The 20,739-nt window shown below is 42.2% G+C and overlaps 1 protein-coding gene across 1 annotated transcript in view; it reads right to left on the bottom strand.

Moving 5' to 3' along the window:
- LOC139368205 (rho-related GTP-binding protein RhoN-like) overlaps window positions 1-20,739 on the bottom strand; it is a 35,114-nt gene that overhangs the window by 7,589 nt on the left and 6,786 nt on the right. Inside the window, exon 3 of the mRNA XM_071106852.1 lies at window positions 2,820-2,929. Coding sequence (XP_070962953.1) covers window positions 2,820-2,929 — 110 coding nt within the window. The remainder of the gene's footprint in view (window positions 1-2,819; window positions 2,930-20,739) is intronic.

The following is a 20,739-nucleotide window of genomic DNA, read 5'->3' as shown; positions in this document are numbered from 1 at the left end:
TGAATTGTCCATTTTCATTTCGAAGGATGAGAATGGTTAACGACAGAAATGATTGGTGATGCGCAACAATGATATGTACTGAAGATAACATTTTACAAATTGCACTTGAAGCCCCTCTAACGGTAGTTTCACTTCCTCATTCCAGTAAATGTTTTGCCTGAAAACGGAAACGTAGGTAGTATTTCCTTATTACGTAACTATTAGGACATGTTCCCAAGGCCAGTAGGAAAATGTCTGACCAGTGTGTATCTCATTCCATGTATTACATTATTACCCTTAACATGTGTTCTTTGCTTCAATAACATTTAAATCAAATCTAGGCCTATGCTCTGCTTCAATAACATTCTCTGATTCCCGGTAGCAGTACAGCTGAGCCACTGGTTGATCAAACAGGAGATTACAGCACACACGGCCAACAGGTCTATTACATAAGCAGCATGTATTATATATGCTAGTTGGATAGTGTCTTTGTTTCTAGCCCCCGTGTGTGTGTGTGTGTGTGTGTGTGTGACTATGGGAGATACAAGATGATCTGTACTGTACTGAGGTCTGGGAGGAAGCCTGAGGACTGGGTGCGACAGCTGCCACATCATACTCTCAAGAGTCTCCAGTTGCTTTTTCGATTCTCCCCCATTCTCACCCGAAGTGTTCATTCCCCCCCCGTCCCCCACCTCTCAAAAATACAAAAGCATTAGATTAGTGAGGGGAAATTAACAAGGGCACACTTCGGGGAGAAGGGAACAGAATGGGAATTGGGCTCCATTTTCACCCTGGGAAAACCGATCCCATCATAGGATCCCACAGGGAGGGAGGGGAGGACAAGGGGGTAGAGTTTAGAGGAAAGAAAGAGTGGCAGAGATAGAAGGATGTTGCCAGATACAGAGGAAGATTTGAGGTCACACAGAAATGATGTGTGAAGAAAGCAGGAAAGCTTTACAGTGACAAGACAGAATCACTGATTAGTAATACAAAATCACTGATACCATGTGTCCTCACTTAACACTTGTCACTTAGACATGCTCTGGTACTTTGGCAACTATGAAAGTATTTTCTAAACCTCCTGCTTTGGGCTGGATGTGTCAATGTGAAGTTCATACAGGCATAATCTATGAGCAGAATTACTGTTTCACCTCAATTAGCCACGAAATCCCTAGTTTGAAAGCCACTGTTGCATTTGAGTGACAGCTAGCAAGAGGCCTGCCCAGCATTATCCAATGAGGTTGCAGGGCGGGCCCAAAGGCTCATTGGACACAGCAGAGAGCGAGCGCAAGGACGTGGTGCACATATGTAACGTAGTACGCAGTTTTCGGAGACCACTTTTGGCTCGTGAGTGCTACTTTCAGAACTACTGGCTAAAAAGTGTACAAAAGTACCAAACCAAATGTCTTTAACATTGTAATACTTAAAGGAAAATTCTATCCAAAAAAATGATATTTTGGTATTTGCTTCATTAGTCCATTGTTGATATAGTCACAAAAGCATTTGCATGCCAGCAATCAAGTTTTCAAGGTGTATAACTTTACAGAAATACAGCCGGTGTGATGCATTTTGCATCATAGTTTTCCTTTTAACACTTGAGTGGAATTTATTGTTGGGACAGCTTTTGTTTGGCTTCAGTGGTATGAAAGATTTGACCACTATGTCAAATAGAAGCACTTGGCACTTGAAATATCACAGGGGGTCAAGAGCCCAATTCTGGAGGACTATTGTGAGACGGGTGTATTCAACGCCCACCCTTGGCCTGTTGGCAAGAGATTAACAAGGCATCTATTTAGGGTCACAGGTCAAGTGAGCCCTCAAGAGCCCCAAGTGGACCTCTATCAGAATTTTGGGGTACCCCCGCCCCCTCCGTCGGTTTTGTCTCGTGACTCAAAGAGTGGGGTATTTTATCTCTGAATGGCGATGCTGATGATGTCATGGGTGAGCGATGGGCTTGACATTAGGAATGTCCACTCCACCCAGTCAAAGGCATTCCTTGCCCACACAACTGATGTTCGCTATACACTATAAACAACAAAATCTTTGTCGTTCAAACAAAACGTGTAGATCTGTAGGTCCCAAATGGTATGGCTCAAAGAAAGACTTCCACCAGAGAGTTCCACCAATTAAAAACCACGAGGCTAGGACTTTGGGAAACAATGCCAAACTTCTCCCTCTTATTATTAAGTAAATGCATCTTTTTTTGAAGAAGAAGAAGGCTGGGACAATGGATGTGTGTGTGTGTTTTGTGTTCATTTTGTGAGAAAATGACCTCAAAAAGGCCATAACATTAGCTTCTAGCCTTCGGTGGAACATTACCTAAGGGTCTGTGATAAGCCTGCATGCTTTAAAATAAAATAAAAAGTTAATTCCTGTCTCGGCTACGTTGTTCTCACAAGCAGTGTCTCTTTTATATGTGGTCCTTACTGTTCTAAAAGGAGCTATAGGATAATTTGAGATAAGGAATCAACAACTACGTAGCCTCGAGGTTAGAGCTTTGGGCCAGTAACCGAAAGGTTGCTGGTTTGAATATCGGAGCCGAAAACGTAAAACAATAATAAGAATCTCAATAATTTCAAATCTTGCTAACATTTGTATACGATCACCTGTCGGAGTAGATTTACAAAATTAAAATCACTTGGAGCTGATTTCCTGTTGTTTTTACAGTCTTTTATGTCCAACAATGAAGAGAGATAAAAAATCAATACTCTGAAACATTGGGGGGCCAAATAAAACCACCCACTGGCCAAATTCGGGCCGCCAGTTGGCGAATCCTGTTTTATATGATATTTTATTGAACTGTAGCACAGACATGTGGCTTTGCTTCGTAGCTCACTGACCTTCTTCAGCACACTGTCCAGTGTCTCGGGGCGGCTGATGTCGAAACAGATGAGCACAGCGTCAGCGTCGGGATAGGCTAGCGGCCGCACATTGTTGTAGTAGGACGAGCCTGTGGACAAACGACAACACACAACACGTCACTCCTTTTGAATATCCAATTTGGTCAAATATGAAAGGACATGTATCAAGGAACATAAATATTTTTAGGTAAGCAAGCTATGCATGTTTAGCTTACACATTGCGATGTGAAATAATGTTGTTTTTGACCCACCTAAAAAACAACTTCACTATCATGACGGCTTCAGACATTTGTTATGTAGTGGGGGTGGCTCGCCGCACTTATGTGTAACCTTGCTCAAGACCTGACAACTCCCAGATCTAATGTCAAGGCTTTCGTTTATGGTTACGACTGTGTACACACTCCTTTTTGATGGAGCGTTCAACAGAATTGACACCCTGTATTTCGGTATGGTGTTTGTCAGGGGGCTCTCTCTGAACTGACCATTGTGACCTGTGTGTGTGTGTGTGTGTGTGTGTATCAAGTTTCAAAGTTTGTTCGCCATGTCCAACAGGTGTAAAACAGTACAGTGAAATTCATACCTTTAGAGCTCTTTCCCAACAATGCAATGATCATCATAATAATATAATAATAATAGTGCCTTCAGAAAGTATTCATACCCTTTGACTTATTCCACATTTGGTTGTGTTACAGCCTGAATTCAAAATGTATTAAATAGATTTTCTTTCCGCACATACGCTACCATTCAAAAGTTTAAAGAAATTAAAATAACATTAAATTGATCAGAAATACAGTGTAGACATTGTTAATGTTGCAAATGACTATTGTAGCTGGAAACGGCTGATTTTTAATGGAATATCTACATAGGCGTACAGAGGCCTATTATCAGCAACCATCACTCCTGTGTTCCAATAGCACGTTGTGTTAGCTAATCCAAGTTTATAATTTTAAAAGGTTAATTGATCATTAGAAAACCCTTTTGCAATTATGTTAGCACAGCTCAAAAGTGTTGTTCTGATTAAAGAAGCAATAAAACTGGCCTTTAGACTAGTTGAGTATCTGGAGCATCAGCATTTGTGGGTTCGATTACAGGTTCAAAATGTCCAGAAACAAAGAACTTTCTTCTGAAACTCGTCAGTCTATTCTTGTTCTGCGAAATTAAGGCTATTCTATGTGAGAAATTGCCAAGAAACTTAAGATCTCGTACAAAGCTGTGTACTACTCCCTTCACAGAACAGTGCAAACTGTCTCTAACCAGAATAGAAAGAGAAGTGGGAGGCCCCGGCGCACAACTGAGCAAGAGGACAAGTACATTAGAGTGTCTAGTTTGAGAAACAGATGCCTCACAAGTCCTCAACTGGCAGCTTCATTAAATAGTACCCGCAAAATGCCAGTCTCAACGTCAACAGTGAAGAGGCGACTCCAGGATGCTGGCCTTCTAGGCAAAGTTGCAAAGAAAAAGCCACATCTCAGACTGGCCAATAAAAAGAAAAGATCAAGATGGGCAAAATAACACAGACACTAGACAGAGGAACTCTGCCTAGAAGGCAAGCATCCCGGAGTCGCCTCTTCACTGTTCACCATGCTCAATGGGATAGTCAATGTCAGCTTTTATTTTTTTCTGTCTACCAATAGGTGCTCTTCTGCAAGACATTGGAAAACCTCCCTGGTCTTTATGGTTGAATCTGTGTTTGAAATTCACTGCTCGACTGAGGTACCTTACAGATAATTGTATATGTGGGGTACAGAGATGAGTTAATCACTTAAAAAATCCCGTTAAACACTATTATTGCACACTGAGTGAGTCAATGCAACTTTTTAATTGACTTGTTAAGCAACTATTTACTCCTGAACTTACTTTCCATTAGAAAAGGATTGAAGACTTGACTCAATAGATGTCAGCTTTTTATTTCTTATGAATTCATCAACATTTTTAAAAACATGTTTACACTGACATTTAAGGGGTATTGTGTGTGGAAGCGTGACAAATAATGATATTTAATGCATTTTGAATTCAGGCTGTAACACAACATGTATTTCCTGGATGGCTGGGAGCTCGCCCCCTGTAATGCGCTGGGCCGTCTGCACCACCCTCTGTAGGGCCATCCGGTCAGGGGCAGTGCAGTTGCTATACCAGATGGTGATACAACCAGTCAGGATGCTTTCAATGGTGCAGCTGTAAAAGTTCCTGAGGATCTGAGGGGCCATGCCATATCGTTTCAGCCTCTTGAGGAAGAAGAGGCGTTGCTGTGCTGCCTTCATGACTGTTCTGGTGTGAGGGGACCGTATTAAGTCCTCAGTGACGTGGACACTGAGGAACTTGAAGCTCTTGACCCTTTCCTCTGAGGCTCTGTGGATATGGATGGGAGTGCGTCACTGTGTTTCCTGTGGTCCACAATCAGCTCCTTGGTCTTGCTGACGTTGAGGGAGAGGTTGTTGTCCTGGCACCACACTGCCGGTTCTCTGACCACCTCCCTGTAGGCTGTCTCATCGCCATTGGTGATCAGGCCTACCACCGTCGTATTGTCAGCAAACTTGATGATAGTTGGAGTTGTGTGTGTGGCCACACAATCATGGGTAAACTGGGAGAACAGTAGGGGGCAAAGCATACACCCCTGTGGGGCCCCCGCTTTGCGGGTCAGTGTGGTGGAGGTGCTGTTGTCTACTCTCACCACCTGGGGTCAGCCCGTCAGGAAGTCCAGGATCCAGTTGCAGAGTGAGGTGTTCAGTCCCAGGGTCCTGAGCTTGGTGACAAGCTTGGAGGGCACTAAGGTGTTGATAGTGAGCTGTAGTCGGTGAACAGCATTCTGTCTGTGTCTGTGTGTGTGTGTGTGTGTGTGTGTGTGTGTGTGTGTGTGTGTGTGTGTGTGTGTGTGTGTGTGTGTGTGTGTGTGTGTGTGTGTGTGTGTGTGTGTGTGTGTGTGTGTGTGTGTGTGTGTGTGTGTGTGTGTGGGACCTGTGTGTGTGGGACCTGTGTGACCTGTATGTGGGGGTACTAGGGGCCACATTCCTGTGCTGAACTGAATGTGTGGGGGACAATCCCCCCTCCACTGCCCCTATTGTAACTCCCACTGTGTCCTTTGTCACCACTGCACAAGGCTTTGGGCACTACAACAAAAACTGTCCAGGAGAGAGTGTGCAGAGACATGGCTGATTTTTGCTATAGCACACACACACCCCCCCACACACACACACCCAAACACACACATTTGTATATATTTTTACATTTTTTATCTTGTCTCTCATTTACATTTTGTCTCCACGTTTTGTTCAGTGCATATTTACATATTATGCTGATCACACACACACACTCATACATGTAATTGTAGAGTACACTATGTTCTGTGCAAATATTTGTCACATTCAAACATTGCCATTTTGTTATTACAACTTTCTCACTGTCTATCAGATTATGCGCCTGTGTCTGCCCCAGTGCCGATGTTTCATAGCGAGTGAGTCATGCTCAAGACAGATCGCGGGAGACGATGCTTGCGAATGGATTTAGAATATTGATGAGTGGCAGTTTGGACGTTGAGTTTGCATCGTCTCAATGCTCATTTTGGCCAAAACACTTGCGGACTTGAGTGATCACTATCGAACACAACAGCAAGTGGCCACTCGATAAAGAGCTAGGGGCCAAGTGTCCAGTTTGAGATTCGACCTATGACTGTGGTATATAGAAATTCATTGCCCCATAGCAGTCAACACAATAGGGCCATATCCTGTATTGTGAATTTAAGTCGAATTGTATTAATTTTTCTTATTAGGAAACGGATGTAAATAAAAATGCCACATCCCGTGTGTGCGCGCGCGCACGCTTCTGCTTCCGTGCGTGTGTGCGTTCCAATGCCCAGGTGTGTGTGTGTGTGCTCGATACGGGTGGCAGTGTGTGTATGGACAGAAAAGGTCAGACTAAAGGCCGTACCCTTTCTCTCCTCTTGTCTCTCTCTCTTTGACTAACTCCAGCTCCTGGGTTTCAGAATGAGACAGCAGTCTGGAGAGGAAAAGATGAGAAATGTAGAAGGGAGGGGTGGAAACAGAGAAAGGAAGGCGAAATAGAGGTGGGACTGAGAGGGAAACGGATGGAGGAGGGAGACTCTCCTTCCTCTTTACCCTCCTTCCTCCCTTCCTCCAACACTCTCCCTAAATCAGATCTCTTCAGAACCCACCAGTAGGGGATAAGCCAGAGTGTTCCTAACACACTGGGGCTTTCCCATAAGGCAGTCATTAGACACACAGCAGAGGCCCGGGCCCCTATTGGCCCCTTACCGTCCCCATAAACCCCCCTTGTCCCATTCCCCACAAACCACAGCCCCCCCATGCACCATCCTCCCTCACCAGCTGCAGCACAGCTTCTCACTGTACCAGCTTGCCTGGCACAGATGACAACTCTAGGCTATAGCAAAACTAAAGTCAACTTCACTGTTGCATAGTTTTGTTGTTGTTTTCAACGGTTTGATCTAAACTACACTGTTTACATTTTTTTTTTTAAGATGATTTCATGTATAATTGCTGCTGGATTGTGAGTTTACTCAGCATTTGGGCATATAGTTGAATTGAATTGTTTACTACATATTAGGTTGAGTGAATATATAATTCCATTTGAGAATTTATTCTACCTTATTTAAATATTACTCAGTGTGCCCTGCATTTCCAGTGAATTGTAATTACCATCCATGACTGTATTTGTTAGTGACAGAGACATGGTTATTGTATTAAAAGGCTTTCAGTCCTGTAGCTTTCATCAAGTGAGTGTCTAAGTGAATATTTTATCTTTAAAACTAAAAAATGTTGACAACACATGACATATATCATAAGGCCTTTCTTTGAGGGCCTAGTTACACCCTAACGCAGTGAGTGGTCTGAAAGCCCTGGTTTACAGGCTGCATCAAGCCTGCAAGTCACATTATGCTGTGTTTAGGCTGCATTTAGACAGGCATCCCAATTCTGATCTTTTTTCTACTAATTGGTCTTTAACCAATCACATCAGATCTTTTCATATCAAATATTTTTCAGAGCTGATCTGATTGGTCAAAAGACTAATTACTGGAAGAAAATATCAGAATTGGGCTGCCTGTAAACGCAGCCATAATGATGTGTAATTTCTATTGGAATCCAGTCAGAGTAAAGATATCCAACAACTGGAACTTTAATCAACTGCAACCTGCATTGAGAATGACTGCCGGGGTAGTTAAGATTGATTATTCAGACTACCTAAATCATATAAACTCAATGTTTAGTTAGTTTAGAAAAAAGTACACTACCGTTCAAAAGTTTGGGGTCACTTAGAAATGTCCTTGTTTTGCCTAGAAGGCCAGCATCCCGGAGTCACCTCTTTACTGTTGACGTTGAGACTGGCGTTTTGCGGGTACTATTTAATGAAGCTGCCTGTTGAGGACTTGAGAGGTGTCTGTTTCTCAAACTAGACACTCTAATGTACTTATCCTCTTGCTCAGTTGTGCACTGGGGCCTCCCACTCCTCTTTCTATTCTGGTTAGAGACAGTTTGCACTGTTCTGTGAAAGGAGTAGTACACAGCATTGAACAAGATCTTCAGTTTCTTGGCAATTTTTCGCATGGAATAGCCTTCATTACTCAGAACAAGAATAGACTGATGAGTTTCAGAAGAAAGTACTTTGTTTCTGGCCATTTTGAGCCTGTAATCGAACCCACAAATGCTGATGCTCCAGATACTAAACTAGTCTAAAGAAGGCCAGTTTTATTGCTTCTTTAATCAGAACAACAGTTTTCGGCTGTGTTAACATAATTGCAAAAGGGTTTTCTAATGATCAATTAGCCTTTTAAAATGATAAACTTGGATTAGCTAACACAACGTGCCATTGGAACACAGGAGTGATGGTTTCTGATAATGGGCCTCTGTATGCCTATGTAGATATTCCATTCAAAATCAGTCATTTTCAGCTGCAATAGTCACTTACAACATTAACAATGTCTACACTGCATTTCTGATCAATTTTATTTTAATTGACAAAAAATGCGCTTTTCTATCAAAATCAAGGACATTTCAAAGTGACCCCAAACTTTGGAACGGTAGTGTATATTAAATATGTTTGTATTGCATAAGATCGATCAACCAATCAAAGTACATCCAAAAACACAGGTATTGAAAAGAAAACAAATCCACCTGCAATAGAGCATGCTGGGAAATATGATAATGGTGGGTGTGGTTTTGAGCAAACATGAATGTATAATTTCACTCAACAAGCTTATTCAAATTCAGCTAACTTCGAGCAGACTTTGTTGAGTAAATAAACACATTAGCTTAAATTCTTGTTCTTTTGAAGTCCACTCAACTCACAGAATAATGCTGATTAAGCATCTGGTTAAATTGTTTTTTTTGTGTGTCGCTAATCTTAACAGTTTTTTTACGGCTCTTAATAGCTCAAAACTGTTGTAGTATACTAGTGATTCATTCCAAATGGCACCCTATTCCCTATAAAGTGCTCTACTTTTGAGTCCTATGGGCCCTGGTCAAAGGTAGTGCCCTTCATAGGGAATAGCGTGCCATTTGGGATGCAAACTAGGTCCCCATAATGCTTAATGTTCATTTTATGTTACTGGCACCTGAGAAAACAAGACTGTTTGTTTTTGGCTCTGGATTTCAAGATTTGTTGCTCGAGAAAGACAATGATACACTTTGTGCTTTTCAGTAGAGATCTAATTTCATTCAATTCAATCTAACTTTCGGGAAGGGGAAGGAAAAACAATAGTATGTATTGAGTGGGTTCTTTCTTTAATATCGTCCCAAACATTGTTTTTCGTTAACAATGCTGTGCCAGTGTGAGACGCGCAGTTCAAAAATCAATGAAAAATGCACGGTGTGAAGTCAACCAGCCCCCAAACCCCATAATTTCTGTTTGTGTTTCAGACAGAAGGGAAAGAGGGAGAGAGAGAGAGTGAGAGAGATAATTGTGTCTGGAAAGTGGAAACCTTTCTACCTACCTGTTGCCATGTGAAGCTATCTCGGGAAATTGTGCTGAACCCATTCAGATGCAACGTCGAGCCACACACTAAAAGTAGAAATAATTTATTTGCAGGGCTGCTTGGCAAGCAGTTTCTCCAGCAACCCAAGTTTAGAAACCCCTATACACAGAGCATATACCTCAGGTAGTCAGCCCTAATTTGCGCAGATGCCGTTCTCTTCAAATGTCCCTGGCACCAGAAGCCATGACTATTGTTTTCCACAGGAATATTTCTAATTGGTCACACATGATGGTAGTGACAGCCAATAGGGCTCTGTGACGGCCCTCAGCCAGTTGAGAGACAAAATAAATAGACAGAGTCCTGAGGAGTATGGAAAACTCTCTTTGTGAATTCCAAATTGACCCCTAGCCCCTACTCATTATAGGCACATGTGCTGTAGATCTGAAAATACATGATAGGGTTTACCTAACGTCTCCTTGCCTTCTGATGATGCTGGCTGGTAACTTTCACCATTGCTTACACCCAGAGCCATATATAGAGATGTTTACTGAGTGTTTCAAAACATTAGGAACACCTGCTCTTTCCATGACAAAGACTGACCAGGTAAATCCAGGTGAAAGCTATGATACCTTATTGATGTCACCTGATAAATCCACTTCAATCAGTGTAGATGAAGGGGAGGCGACAGGTTAAAGAAGGATTTTTAAGCCTTGAGACAATTGAGACATGGATTGTGTATGTGTGCCATTCAGAGGGTGAATGGGCAAGACAAAAGATTGAAGTGCCTTTGAACGGGGTATGGTAGTTAGGTGCCTGGCGCACCGGTTTGAGTGTCTAAAGAACTGCAATGCTGTTGGGTTTATCGCACTCAACAGTTTCCCTTGTGTATCAAGAATGGTCCATCACCCAAAGGACATCCAGGGAACTTGACACAACTGTGGGAAGCATTGGAGAAAACATGGGCCAGCATCCCTGTGGAACACTTGACACCTTGTAGAGTCCATTCAACTGACAAAAAGGGGGTGCAACTCAATATTAGGAAGGTGTTCTTAATGTTTTGTACACTCGGTGTGTGTTTAGACAGTATATGGCTCCGCTTACACCTATCCAATCCCCTCAAATCTACAGCAGCATCTAAGGGGTAGCAGCTAAGGTGAATTATTGAATGGGCTGGTGGAGCAGGGTTTTGGGGGGAAGAACTGAACAATATGTGTAATTGATTCTGTAGAAAATAATTGATGTGAGAAACAGTAGAACCGTGTAAAGCTGTGTTGTCCACCACTCAATAGATTGAGACAGAGACTGAAAAGGTCATTTCTAATCATTATCGACATTACAACTGCCAATATTACCAAAACGAGTGGTAAACATTTTGTGAGAAAACCGCTGAAAAACAATTGAAGCCGTAAACGGAAAGATTTCAAAAAGATGTCGAGTAGGCAATGATCTGCAATGATCTGCCGGGTTTGCTTTGAGTAGCACTTTTTTTGGTTCCTCTGAAGCACAGGAGGTCGGTGGCACCTTAATTGGGGAGCATGGGCTCATGGAAATGGCTGAAGTGGAATAAGTGGAATCGTATCAAACACATGGTTTCTATGTGTTTGATGCCATTCCATTCGTACCGTTCCAGTCATTATTATGAGCTGTGCTCCCCTCAGCAGCCTCCTGTGCTCCGAAAGAGCCATGCTTCAGACGGCGCCAATTAAAAAGAGTTTCACCCTGACTTTTCCCAGGATGCACTATTTTTCCAGAAAATAAGACCAGCGGAGCGGAATAATAACTTGATGACATTCCATTATAACATTATGTAGTTACAAAAAAGTTGATACCCTTCTCTCTTGTTGTTTGTTTCCAACCAGAAATAATGGAGGGATGCCTTCTCCCCCATTTAAAGTCAGAGAACATTTACAAGATAGCCAAAACAAAATGGCCGCATTAGCCTCTGAACAATAGCAAGACGGCAGAGAATCAGCCTATAATAACAGCTACCAGCCTCGTTAAATCTGAGTGTGATTCTTATTCACCGCTGTGGCATCCTGGGAAAAGGACATTTATCTGTCTCTGTTTATCTGCTTTTGATTCATTTTACTACTAACAGCAATGTGTTTTATTGCTGAGAGCTGTACAAATTTCAGGTTTGGTTGGCAGTATCTTAGCAACCTGAAAACTAGAAAATGGATGTCTTTGTGTCAATGTGAATAGATGGGCACGAAAGTTGGACAGGCTGGGTGGAGGAGGGCGTTTCTGGTGTTCCATGAGTTTATGTGGAAACTCAACAGACATGGTTCTGTAGTTCAAGTGTTTACATGTTTTCATTGAAGGCCAGGTAGGTTATTATAAGCGATAGTATACATGGCTCTACTTTCTTCCACATTAGCACAGTGTCGCTTCCAGTTCCATAGAGGAGTGTTAAGAGTGAGAAAAGTGGAGGGAGTGTAGTCATGGGAACACAGTCTTGTAACATTACCGTAACTCACACACACACACACACACACACACACAGTCCGATCAGAAACCCGATCTCCAGTCGCTAGATGTCATGGCATGACCTGATCCATGTTCCTCAACAGAGAAGAAACTAATGTTTATTGATCCCTGTGCTTTCTGACCCTCTCAGGGACCTGTAGTACCAGGACCACTTGGGAAAAATCCTGCTGTTGAGGCACATCATGGAGAAAATGCAGTCCATCTGTCTATGGTCCATCGTTCTCACTATTAGCTAGCTACAGTACGGCCACACTTAACATTACAACACCATAATTCCAGGGAAGAATCAATCCCATTACCTTGTATCAGCTAGTATGCAATTACATAGCACTTACCTATGGCATCCATATTATGAATTCATCATTTGTCAGACTTGCTCAGATAAACAGTAACAGTCAAAAGTTTGAACACACCTACTCATTCCAGGGTTTTACTTTATTTTTACTATTTTCTACATTATAGAATAATAGTGAAAACATCAAAATGGTGAAAAAACACATATGGAATCATGTAGTAACTCCCCCCTTAAAAGTGTTAAACAAATCAAAAAATATTTTATATTTGAAGTTCTTCAAAGTAGCCACCCTTTGCCTTGATGACAGCTTTGCACACTGGAATGCATTTCAATTAACAGGTGTGCCTTGTTAAGTTAATTTGTGGAATGTATTTCCTTCTTAATGTGTTTGAGCCAATCAGTTGTGACAAGGTAGGGGTGGTATACAGAAGATAGCCCTATTTGGTAAAAGACAAAGACATATTATGGAAAGAACAGCTCAAAAAGCAGAGAAACGACAGTCCATCATTACTTTAAAACATGAAGGTCAGTCAATCTGGAAAATGTCAAGAACTTGGAAAGTTTCTTCAAGTGCAGTCGCAAAAACCATCAAGCGCTATGATGAAACTGGCTCTCAGGAGGACCGCCACAGGAAAGGAAGACCCAGAGTTACCTCTGCTGCAGAGGATAAATTCATAACAGTTAACTGCACCTCAGATTACAGCCCAAATAAAAGCTTCACAGAGTTTGAGTAACAGACACATCAATTGTTCAGAGGAGACTGCATGAATCAGGCCTTCATGGTCGAATTGCTGCAAAGAAACCAATACTAAAGAACAACAACAAGAACAACAGACTTGCTTGTGCCAAGAAACAAGAGCAATGGACATTAGACCGGTGGAAATCTGTCCTTTCGTCTGATGAGTAAGAAATGTGAGATTTATGGTTCCAACCGTCGTGTCTTTATGAGACGCAGAGTAGGTGAACGTATGATCTCCGCATGTGTGGTTCCCACCGTGAAGCATGGAGGAGATGGTGTGAGGGTGCTTTGCTGGTGACACTGTCAGTGTTTTATTTAGAATTCAAGGCACACTTAACCAGCATAGCTCCCACAGCATTCTGCAGAGATACGTCATCCCATCTGGTTTGCGCTTAGTGGGACTATTATTTGTTTTTCAACAGGACAATGACCCAACACACCTCCAGGCTGTGTCAGGGCTATTTGACCAAGAAAGAGAGTGATGGAGGGCTGCATCAGATGATCTGCCCTCCACAATCACCCAATCTCAACCCAATTGAGATGGTTTGGGACGAGTTGGACCAGCATATGTGGGAACTCCTTCAAGACGGTTGAGAGAATGCCAAGAGTGTGCAAAGCTGTCATCAAGGCAAAGTGTGGCTACTTTGAAAATGTGTTTAACATAATTCATATGTCATAGTTTTGATGTCTTCAATATTATTCTACAATGTAGAAAATAGTTTTTTTTTTAAATAAACAAAAAACCTGGAGTAAGCAGTAAGCACTTCCTAACTGCTTGTGCTAACTAGCTAGCCTGTTGCAGGGCTCCATACATACAGGTAGATTATATAGAGTTTGACGCAACAACACATGGGATAGTGCAACGCAGCAGAAACTGCCATGCCACGCTGTGACTCCACATGGGGTTGCCAAGCATTCGATGTCTGATTCGAACCAGGGGTTTCTTTCTTCTTTTTGTTTGCTTTTTTTTATCCTCTAAATGTTGGCAGGCATTGTACTCCACTTTTGCAGCATGTGTTGTTCCGGTGTCTTCTTGTTTAATCCCGTTTAATGCCGTGTTCAAGAGGAGTCTCGCCCTGGATTTAGTGTTTGTTTGTTTGGTCTCACATTGGGTGCTTTTGTCTTCCTTATAAGGCTTGGCAGAATTGAGAGTGATTCGATTTATTATTTTTTTTACAGCAGAGCTCCTATAAACTGCATGCTTGTACTGAATAAAGTATCCAACGGCAAAAAGAGGATGGAACAATAAAACTTTTTTGGGGACATGCTGCATGAATGTAGCTGACACATTGTGTGGGTGGGACAATTCTCTGAAAAATGAGTCCTCTGTATGTATTCAACTTGCCGTGTGAATATTTGGCGGCGCCCAACTGGTATTTCCTGTACGTGTTTTAACCAGCGGATTATTTTCACGGTAGTAACTTGCCCAAGGCTGTTTGAACATAGGCGCTAACTAACAAGTGAGGTATGAGGTCAGGTTTAGTCCTATGGCCCGAGGCATAACACCTGTTTACCATACAGACAGTTGAGAGCAGGGATTAACAGTACTGTACTGAACTCCTCATAATCCCATGTGATTGACATCCATAAAACAGTAGTGTGTATGTATTATCATACCACTTTATAATCTGTAATATTCACTCTGACAGTGCCAGAGTTTGGCCAAGTGGTCAACACAGCAGACTCTGTACCACGCGTAATGGTAATCCCCAACAACATGGGATTAAATCCCCGGGCCACCACTTTCTTCACTGTTCATCCTCTCCATCTGTCTCCCACTCTAATTTCAAACTGTCTTCATAAAGTAAAGGAAAAAAACGTATGAGGTATAGCATCAATACTGATAGCATTTTATCACATCACAACTCCAGTAATGATGAAACGGCAGTAAATATGCACAGTAAAGGTGACGTTTCCTTTTTTTCCTGAGGAATTAATGTGACGGGAGAAATGATTCCCCTAAACAAATCCCAATCTCGCCTCGATTTGTATGTTACATTCGCACTCATCTTTACGAAGACCAGGTCTATTTTTGTGTGGTTTCATTTAAATCGAAGCCCTTTAGGTAGATGTACATGTTAACACAAACATTTTAATTTCATACACGTCAATGTAATAAAAATAAAAAAAAGCATATGTTGTCACGATTATGCGTTATGACCCTCTGCCTAATCCCTACTTGCTTGCTGCCCGCATTTTTTTTCTTCAGGTCTTCCTGTATACTTTTTTTTTGGGGGGGGGGGGGATAACATAACTATTCCATTAATCCATGAATTTCTTCTTCACCTAGAGTGATTATTCCTAATCGGATTACTTTCACCCTCCGGGCTCCAGCGTTCTAGACACCCTTTCCTTTGCTCCGGCTATTAAAGAAGATAATGCAAAAAGGAGATGTGGGCTCAGAACCTGGCCAACAAAGAGAGATACTGCTTTGAGACACGAGCGTTAATTCACACATTGCACAGACGCGATTAACATACTGTAATAGGTTTCGCTCACTGGCTACACATACCCTCAAGGATCCACACACACACAGGATACAATGGTTAATACACACACAGTCACACAGGACACGTACACACAGCAGGACGCACTCTCTCACACACCCTGCAGGGCACGTTCTATTGCAGGACACAGGCACACATTCACACGCATACTCACACACCGAGTATGCCACACTCACACAAAGCAGGCAATACTCTCTCACACACACTGTGGGGCACGTACTAGCACAGGAGGCACACGTGTACACTCCCTGACCCCGGTCCAGAGTTAATTCCGATTCTCAGTCCTCTTTCTCCACCCCCCCCCCCCCCCCCATTTAATATGTAAAGTGTCATGTCTGATATCTTGTTCCCTCTCCTGTTTCATATTTTCCATTTGTAGCCTGCATGATTAAAATGTGAAAATCCCATTGAGGTGTTGGTAATATAACTCTTTGAAGGTCCTTTTTTACAATTGATTTATATTCCAGGCACACGGGACTACATGGCGATGACATGGAGGGAGTGAGGATGAAATGGTCAGGATCTAGTATTCACACAACATTAACTATGGACACACATTATACGACCGTCATCAGAACCCTGACATTTTAATTGAGTGGTGATTATTATACTTCCTTGGAAAAATATCAGCATAACTTACATTTTACTAGAGCAAATACCAGTTATATATTTGTTTTGTATATTGTGAGATATGCTGTGATATATGCTGTTGTAAGAGTAGTTATTTTTCATGTAATTACAAAGCAGGTAGGCAAATAGAGAGAATAAACCATAACGCTTTAAACAAAAAAGCGAATTAAATTTCAGAGAAAGAGTTAAACGCCTAAAACAAAGTGCCGACAATTTCCCAATTTTAAGTTTTTAAGCACTCCAGTTACTAATCACGTCTCTGGTTGTTTACTTGAGAAATGCTGAGTGTTTAGTTCTTAGAACATTATTGGAACGTTCTTAATGACCCCTGGGCACAGGGGGAGGGCACTGCCAACGAGCACAACTTTCTCTTGGCATAAGCAATGCCCCTGCAGAATCTCCTCTGATTAACGACAGAGGGCAAAGACTGGCATCTGGGCATCTCCCATGGCACCAGTCCACCCTCTCTTGTTGTGCGTATGCTACTTCAATGTGGCCATGCACAATAAGCATTATACAGTGTATGCCCTGTGTAAGCTAAATTAGCACCAAGGTTTGTAAATGTTGATGTTTTTGTGCTAATATGATGTTGTAGAATGAACAGATCCTTTTACTTATTTTAAAAACAGCAACCTATGATGTGTAACCTTAAGTTACACCAATGGAATTGTGAACCACAAACTCAACATGATGTTATAGAAGACATTTTTATTTGGAAACCAAATGTCATACGTGAAGTTGTTTTAATCATACATCGATTATTTTATCAATTAAATAATGTTGCCTGTTGTATTTACAACACAACGGTACAACAATAAATCAAAATAGTAATATACATGTTATACAATATCCCTGCACAACAAAACCTAAGGAGACTGAAAATATTTGGCATGGGTCCTCAGATCCTCAAAAGGTTTTACAGCTGCACCATCAAGAGCATCCTGACTGGTTGCATCACTGCCTGGTATGGCAACTGCTCGGCCTCCGACCGCAAGGCACTACAGAGGGTAGTGCATACGGCGCAGTACATCACCGGGGCCAAGCCTCATCCAGGACCTCTATACCAGGTGATGTCAGAGGAAGGCCCTAAAAATTGTCAAGACTCCAGCCACCCTAGTCATAGACTGTTCTCTCTGCTACCGCACAGCAAGCGGTACTGGAGAGCGAAGTCTAGGTCCAGGAGGCTTCTAAACAGCTTCTACCCCCATGCTTTAAGACTCCTGAAGAGCTAATCAAATGGCTACCCAGACTATTTCCCCCCTCTCCCCCCAACACGTTGCTGCTACTCTGTTATTATCTATGCATAGCCACTTTAATAACCCTGCCTGCATGTACATAGTTACCTCGACACCGGTGCCCCCACACATTGACTGCTTTGTTTTTCTTATCTCTTACTTTTTTGTTGTTGTATTTTCTTAAAACTGCATTGTTGGTTAAGGGCTTGTAAGTAAGGTCTACACCTGTATGGTCTACACCTGTTGTATTTGGCGCATGTGACCAATAAAATTGGATTTGATTTTGATATGGTCATTAGCTAGCTAACTAGCTAGAAACAAACCAAATCATTGTTTAGAAAGCTGCTTTTAGTTGCCTGGTTTGCTAGATTGACACATACTACATTTATTTTTAAAAGGATGTGTTTATTGGTATTAAAATACACCACTTGTGCTATTTTGGACCACCAGGCTGCTGATGTCAAGCAGCCTGTCATTTTTGTGTTTATACTTTCTTTTATAAAGACAACGACAAGTTTGTGTTCGGACGACAATAGAATGATGTCACCGCGACAACTGTCTAGAGACAATGTCGATGGGCGTAGTATAAACCAGCCTAAAGTCTTGAAATCTTTGGTTGTTTAGTACACTGCCGTACCCATTCTGTTTAGCACATGGCCTCATGTGAATCCTTAAAGAGACGGGTGGGGCTAAGGCTTAAGAGGCTGTGAAACAAAGAAGAGCTCTCCAGTAGGTGTACCAAAAGGTCTATTTTCTCAAAAGTGGGGTTACAAGCTTATTTTCAAAGCAGAATTACTTTCAAAGTTGAATTACTTTACCATTATTCCTCAACTGTAGCGTATGATTTACCATTTTCTAGCTCCGAGTCTCTATTTTTATCCAATGTAAAAAATAAACAAAGTTTGCTACTTAAGATCGAGCCGGCTGGTGACATATACCAACAAAAAACATTCAATACAAGATACAAGAATACAATATATTTTTTATTACTATTCTAAGGTATTGGACTTCGATTACAAAATAGAAAAAGGGGGTCTTCAAAGGTGGCAGTCTCCATGTGATCTCATTTGGAGATTCAATATCTGCTGCTTTTATTCAATGTCACTTGGTTTAAGAAGTAGTCCTCGGTCTTAATCGATACAAACTTCAGTGAGCCCAGAATGTGTGTAGCAGGGCTTCTCGGTTGCCTCGTAGTTGGATGCCTCAGCATTGTCGGATACAACTTCGGCTAGCTTGGTGTCGAATGGGTTTAATGCCACCTGGATGGTAGGCTCAGAGTCAGGCACAAGAAAGTTCTCTGGGATGCTAGACAGAGGCGGCTCACACTCTCTCAGGCTGACGGCACTCTTTCCGGGTCTCTTTTCCGATTCAGATCTGTCCTCGGTGGAGATTGACTCCTTTGACTTGTGCAACTCTTTTGCCGAATCGTCAGAAATGTGGGCACACTGTGGTGTGGATGATGCCTGTTTCAAACCAAAGCGTGAAGATATGCTCTTCCGAACTCTGGACACCAGTGTCTGTGGTTCATCGGTGGCTGGTTGTCTTTTCTTCAGCCTGGCAGCGGCCATAGCATCAGATCTCCTTCTAGCCTCCTTGGAGATTCTCACAGCATCATAGAGAACCACTATTACGATGAAGCCATAGAAAAAGAGCCCCAAAATCAGGTTCACCTTCACAAGTGGCTCGGAGTAAGAAGGGTCGGTCAATATGTTGACTCTGGGTTTGATCTTCAGGGTGCTCTTCTGAGCTTTTGAAGCTGGAGCCTGATCATTTTCTTTGAAGACGTCATCGTCACCATGTAATGCTGTTTGCTTGTAAGCCAGTAGATAAGGAATAGGTTTCTCTACAATCTTCTGGGGGACTTTAGCTTTACCTTGGAAAGTATCATCTTTCATCCTCTGAGGTTGTTCCAGCATCTGGTCCACTTGCACCATTTTGGTCAGTTTTGCAGCATTGGGGATGTCCTGAACAGGGTGGTCCTTCACTGGCATCAAAGGCTTGTGCTCTGGAACATAAATCAGGGGCTCTGAGGGGTCCTTGGCATTTTTGGAGGAATATCCTTTAGTCGACTGGCCCACATTACCTGGAGAAGAATCGTCTTTCACCCGTAAACTCTCAAGTTGTTCCAGCAATGTCTTAAAATGTGTCTCTTTGGTAGCGTCGGGGTTGTTCAGAACAGAGTGGTCCTTCACTGGCATCAAAGTCGTCTGGTCCGAAGACGAAGAAGACAACACATTTGTAGCAGCAGGCGATAGGAGATAGAAAATAACAGCCAAAAATAACATCTTCATGTTGCACAGCCCACCTTTCTGGGCGAGCTGTGCCATTTTGATGAAAGAAATCGTCTTTCAAAAGTAGGCAGTACAAATTACAAGTCAAACTACTAACTGGTCAGCTGAGCTTTGTAAAAGTGATTTGGGTTTACTGTTCACTGTCAAAGATACATAAGATATGGACCCAACATGATGTAATAGAGGAGTCGATTATGACATCACGAGTTCCAGAATGTTGACAGTGGACAATCTACAACTCTGTAACCTGCTCTTCATTTTATTCATTCATTCAGATAATTCATTCATCTCTTTGGAGACATTTGGCAATTTGTTTGACGTGCAGTCCCTGTCCATTAACGGCTTTCTCCGACAACTTTGGCAAATGCCCCTATGACCTACAGCTCCTCGTATACTACCAGATCACGCTGCTGCTTGCGATGACCCAGCTAATTATGAGCTTTCTGACAAGGGGAGTGAGACACTTTTGGGCCTTCCTCATGGCCCGCACCGCCCCCCTTAGAAACCAAATGTTTAAAAACAAGCTCTGATACTTTGGTCACTAAGAAAGTATTTTTTAAACCTCTCGCTCTAGCTGGATGCATCAATGTCTGGTTCATACATGCATAATCTGAGAGAAGAATTACTGTTTTACCTCAATTAGCCACGAAATCCCTAGTTTGAAAGCGACTGTTTTCTTGAAGCTGTGCCACGCCATTTTCCTTACATTTACCTTCACATTTACTTCCATGTGGGCCAGCTCCCTAGCATTTAGAATTCTAGCCAATGAGCT

Source organism: Oncorhynchus clarkii, chromosome 16, assembly GCF_045791955.1.
Source record: "Oncorhynchus clarkii lewisi isolate Uvic-CL-2024 chromosome 16, UVic_Ocla_1.0, whole genome shotgun sequence".
In the NCBI taxonomy this organism is placed as follows: domain Eukaryota; kingdom Metazoa; phylum Chordata; class Actinopteri; order Salmoniformes; family Salmonidae; genus Oncorhynchus; species Oncorhynchus clarkii.
The sequence above is the reverse complement of the archived record's forward strand: the minus strand, read 5'-3'. Positions and strand labels throughout refer to the sequence as shown.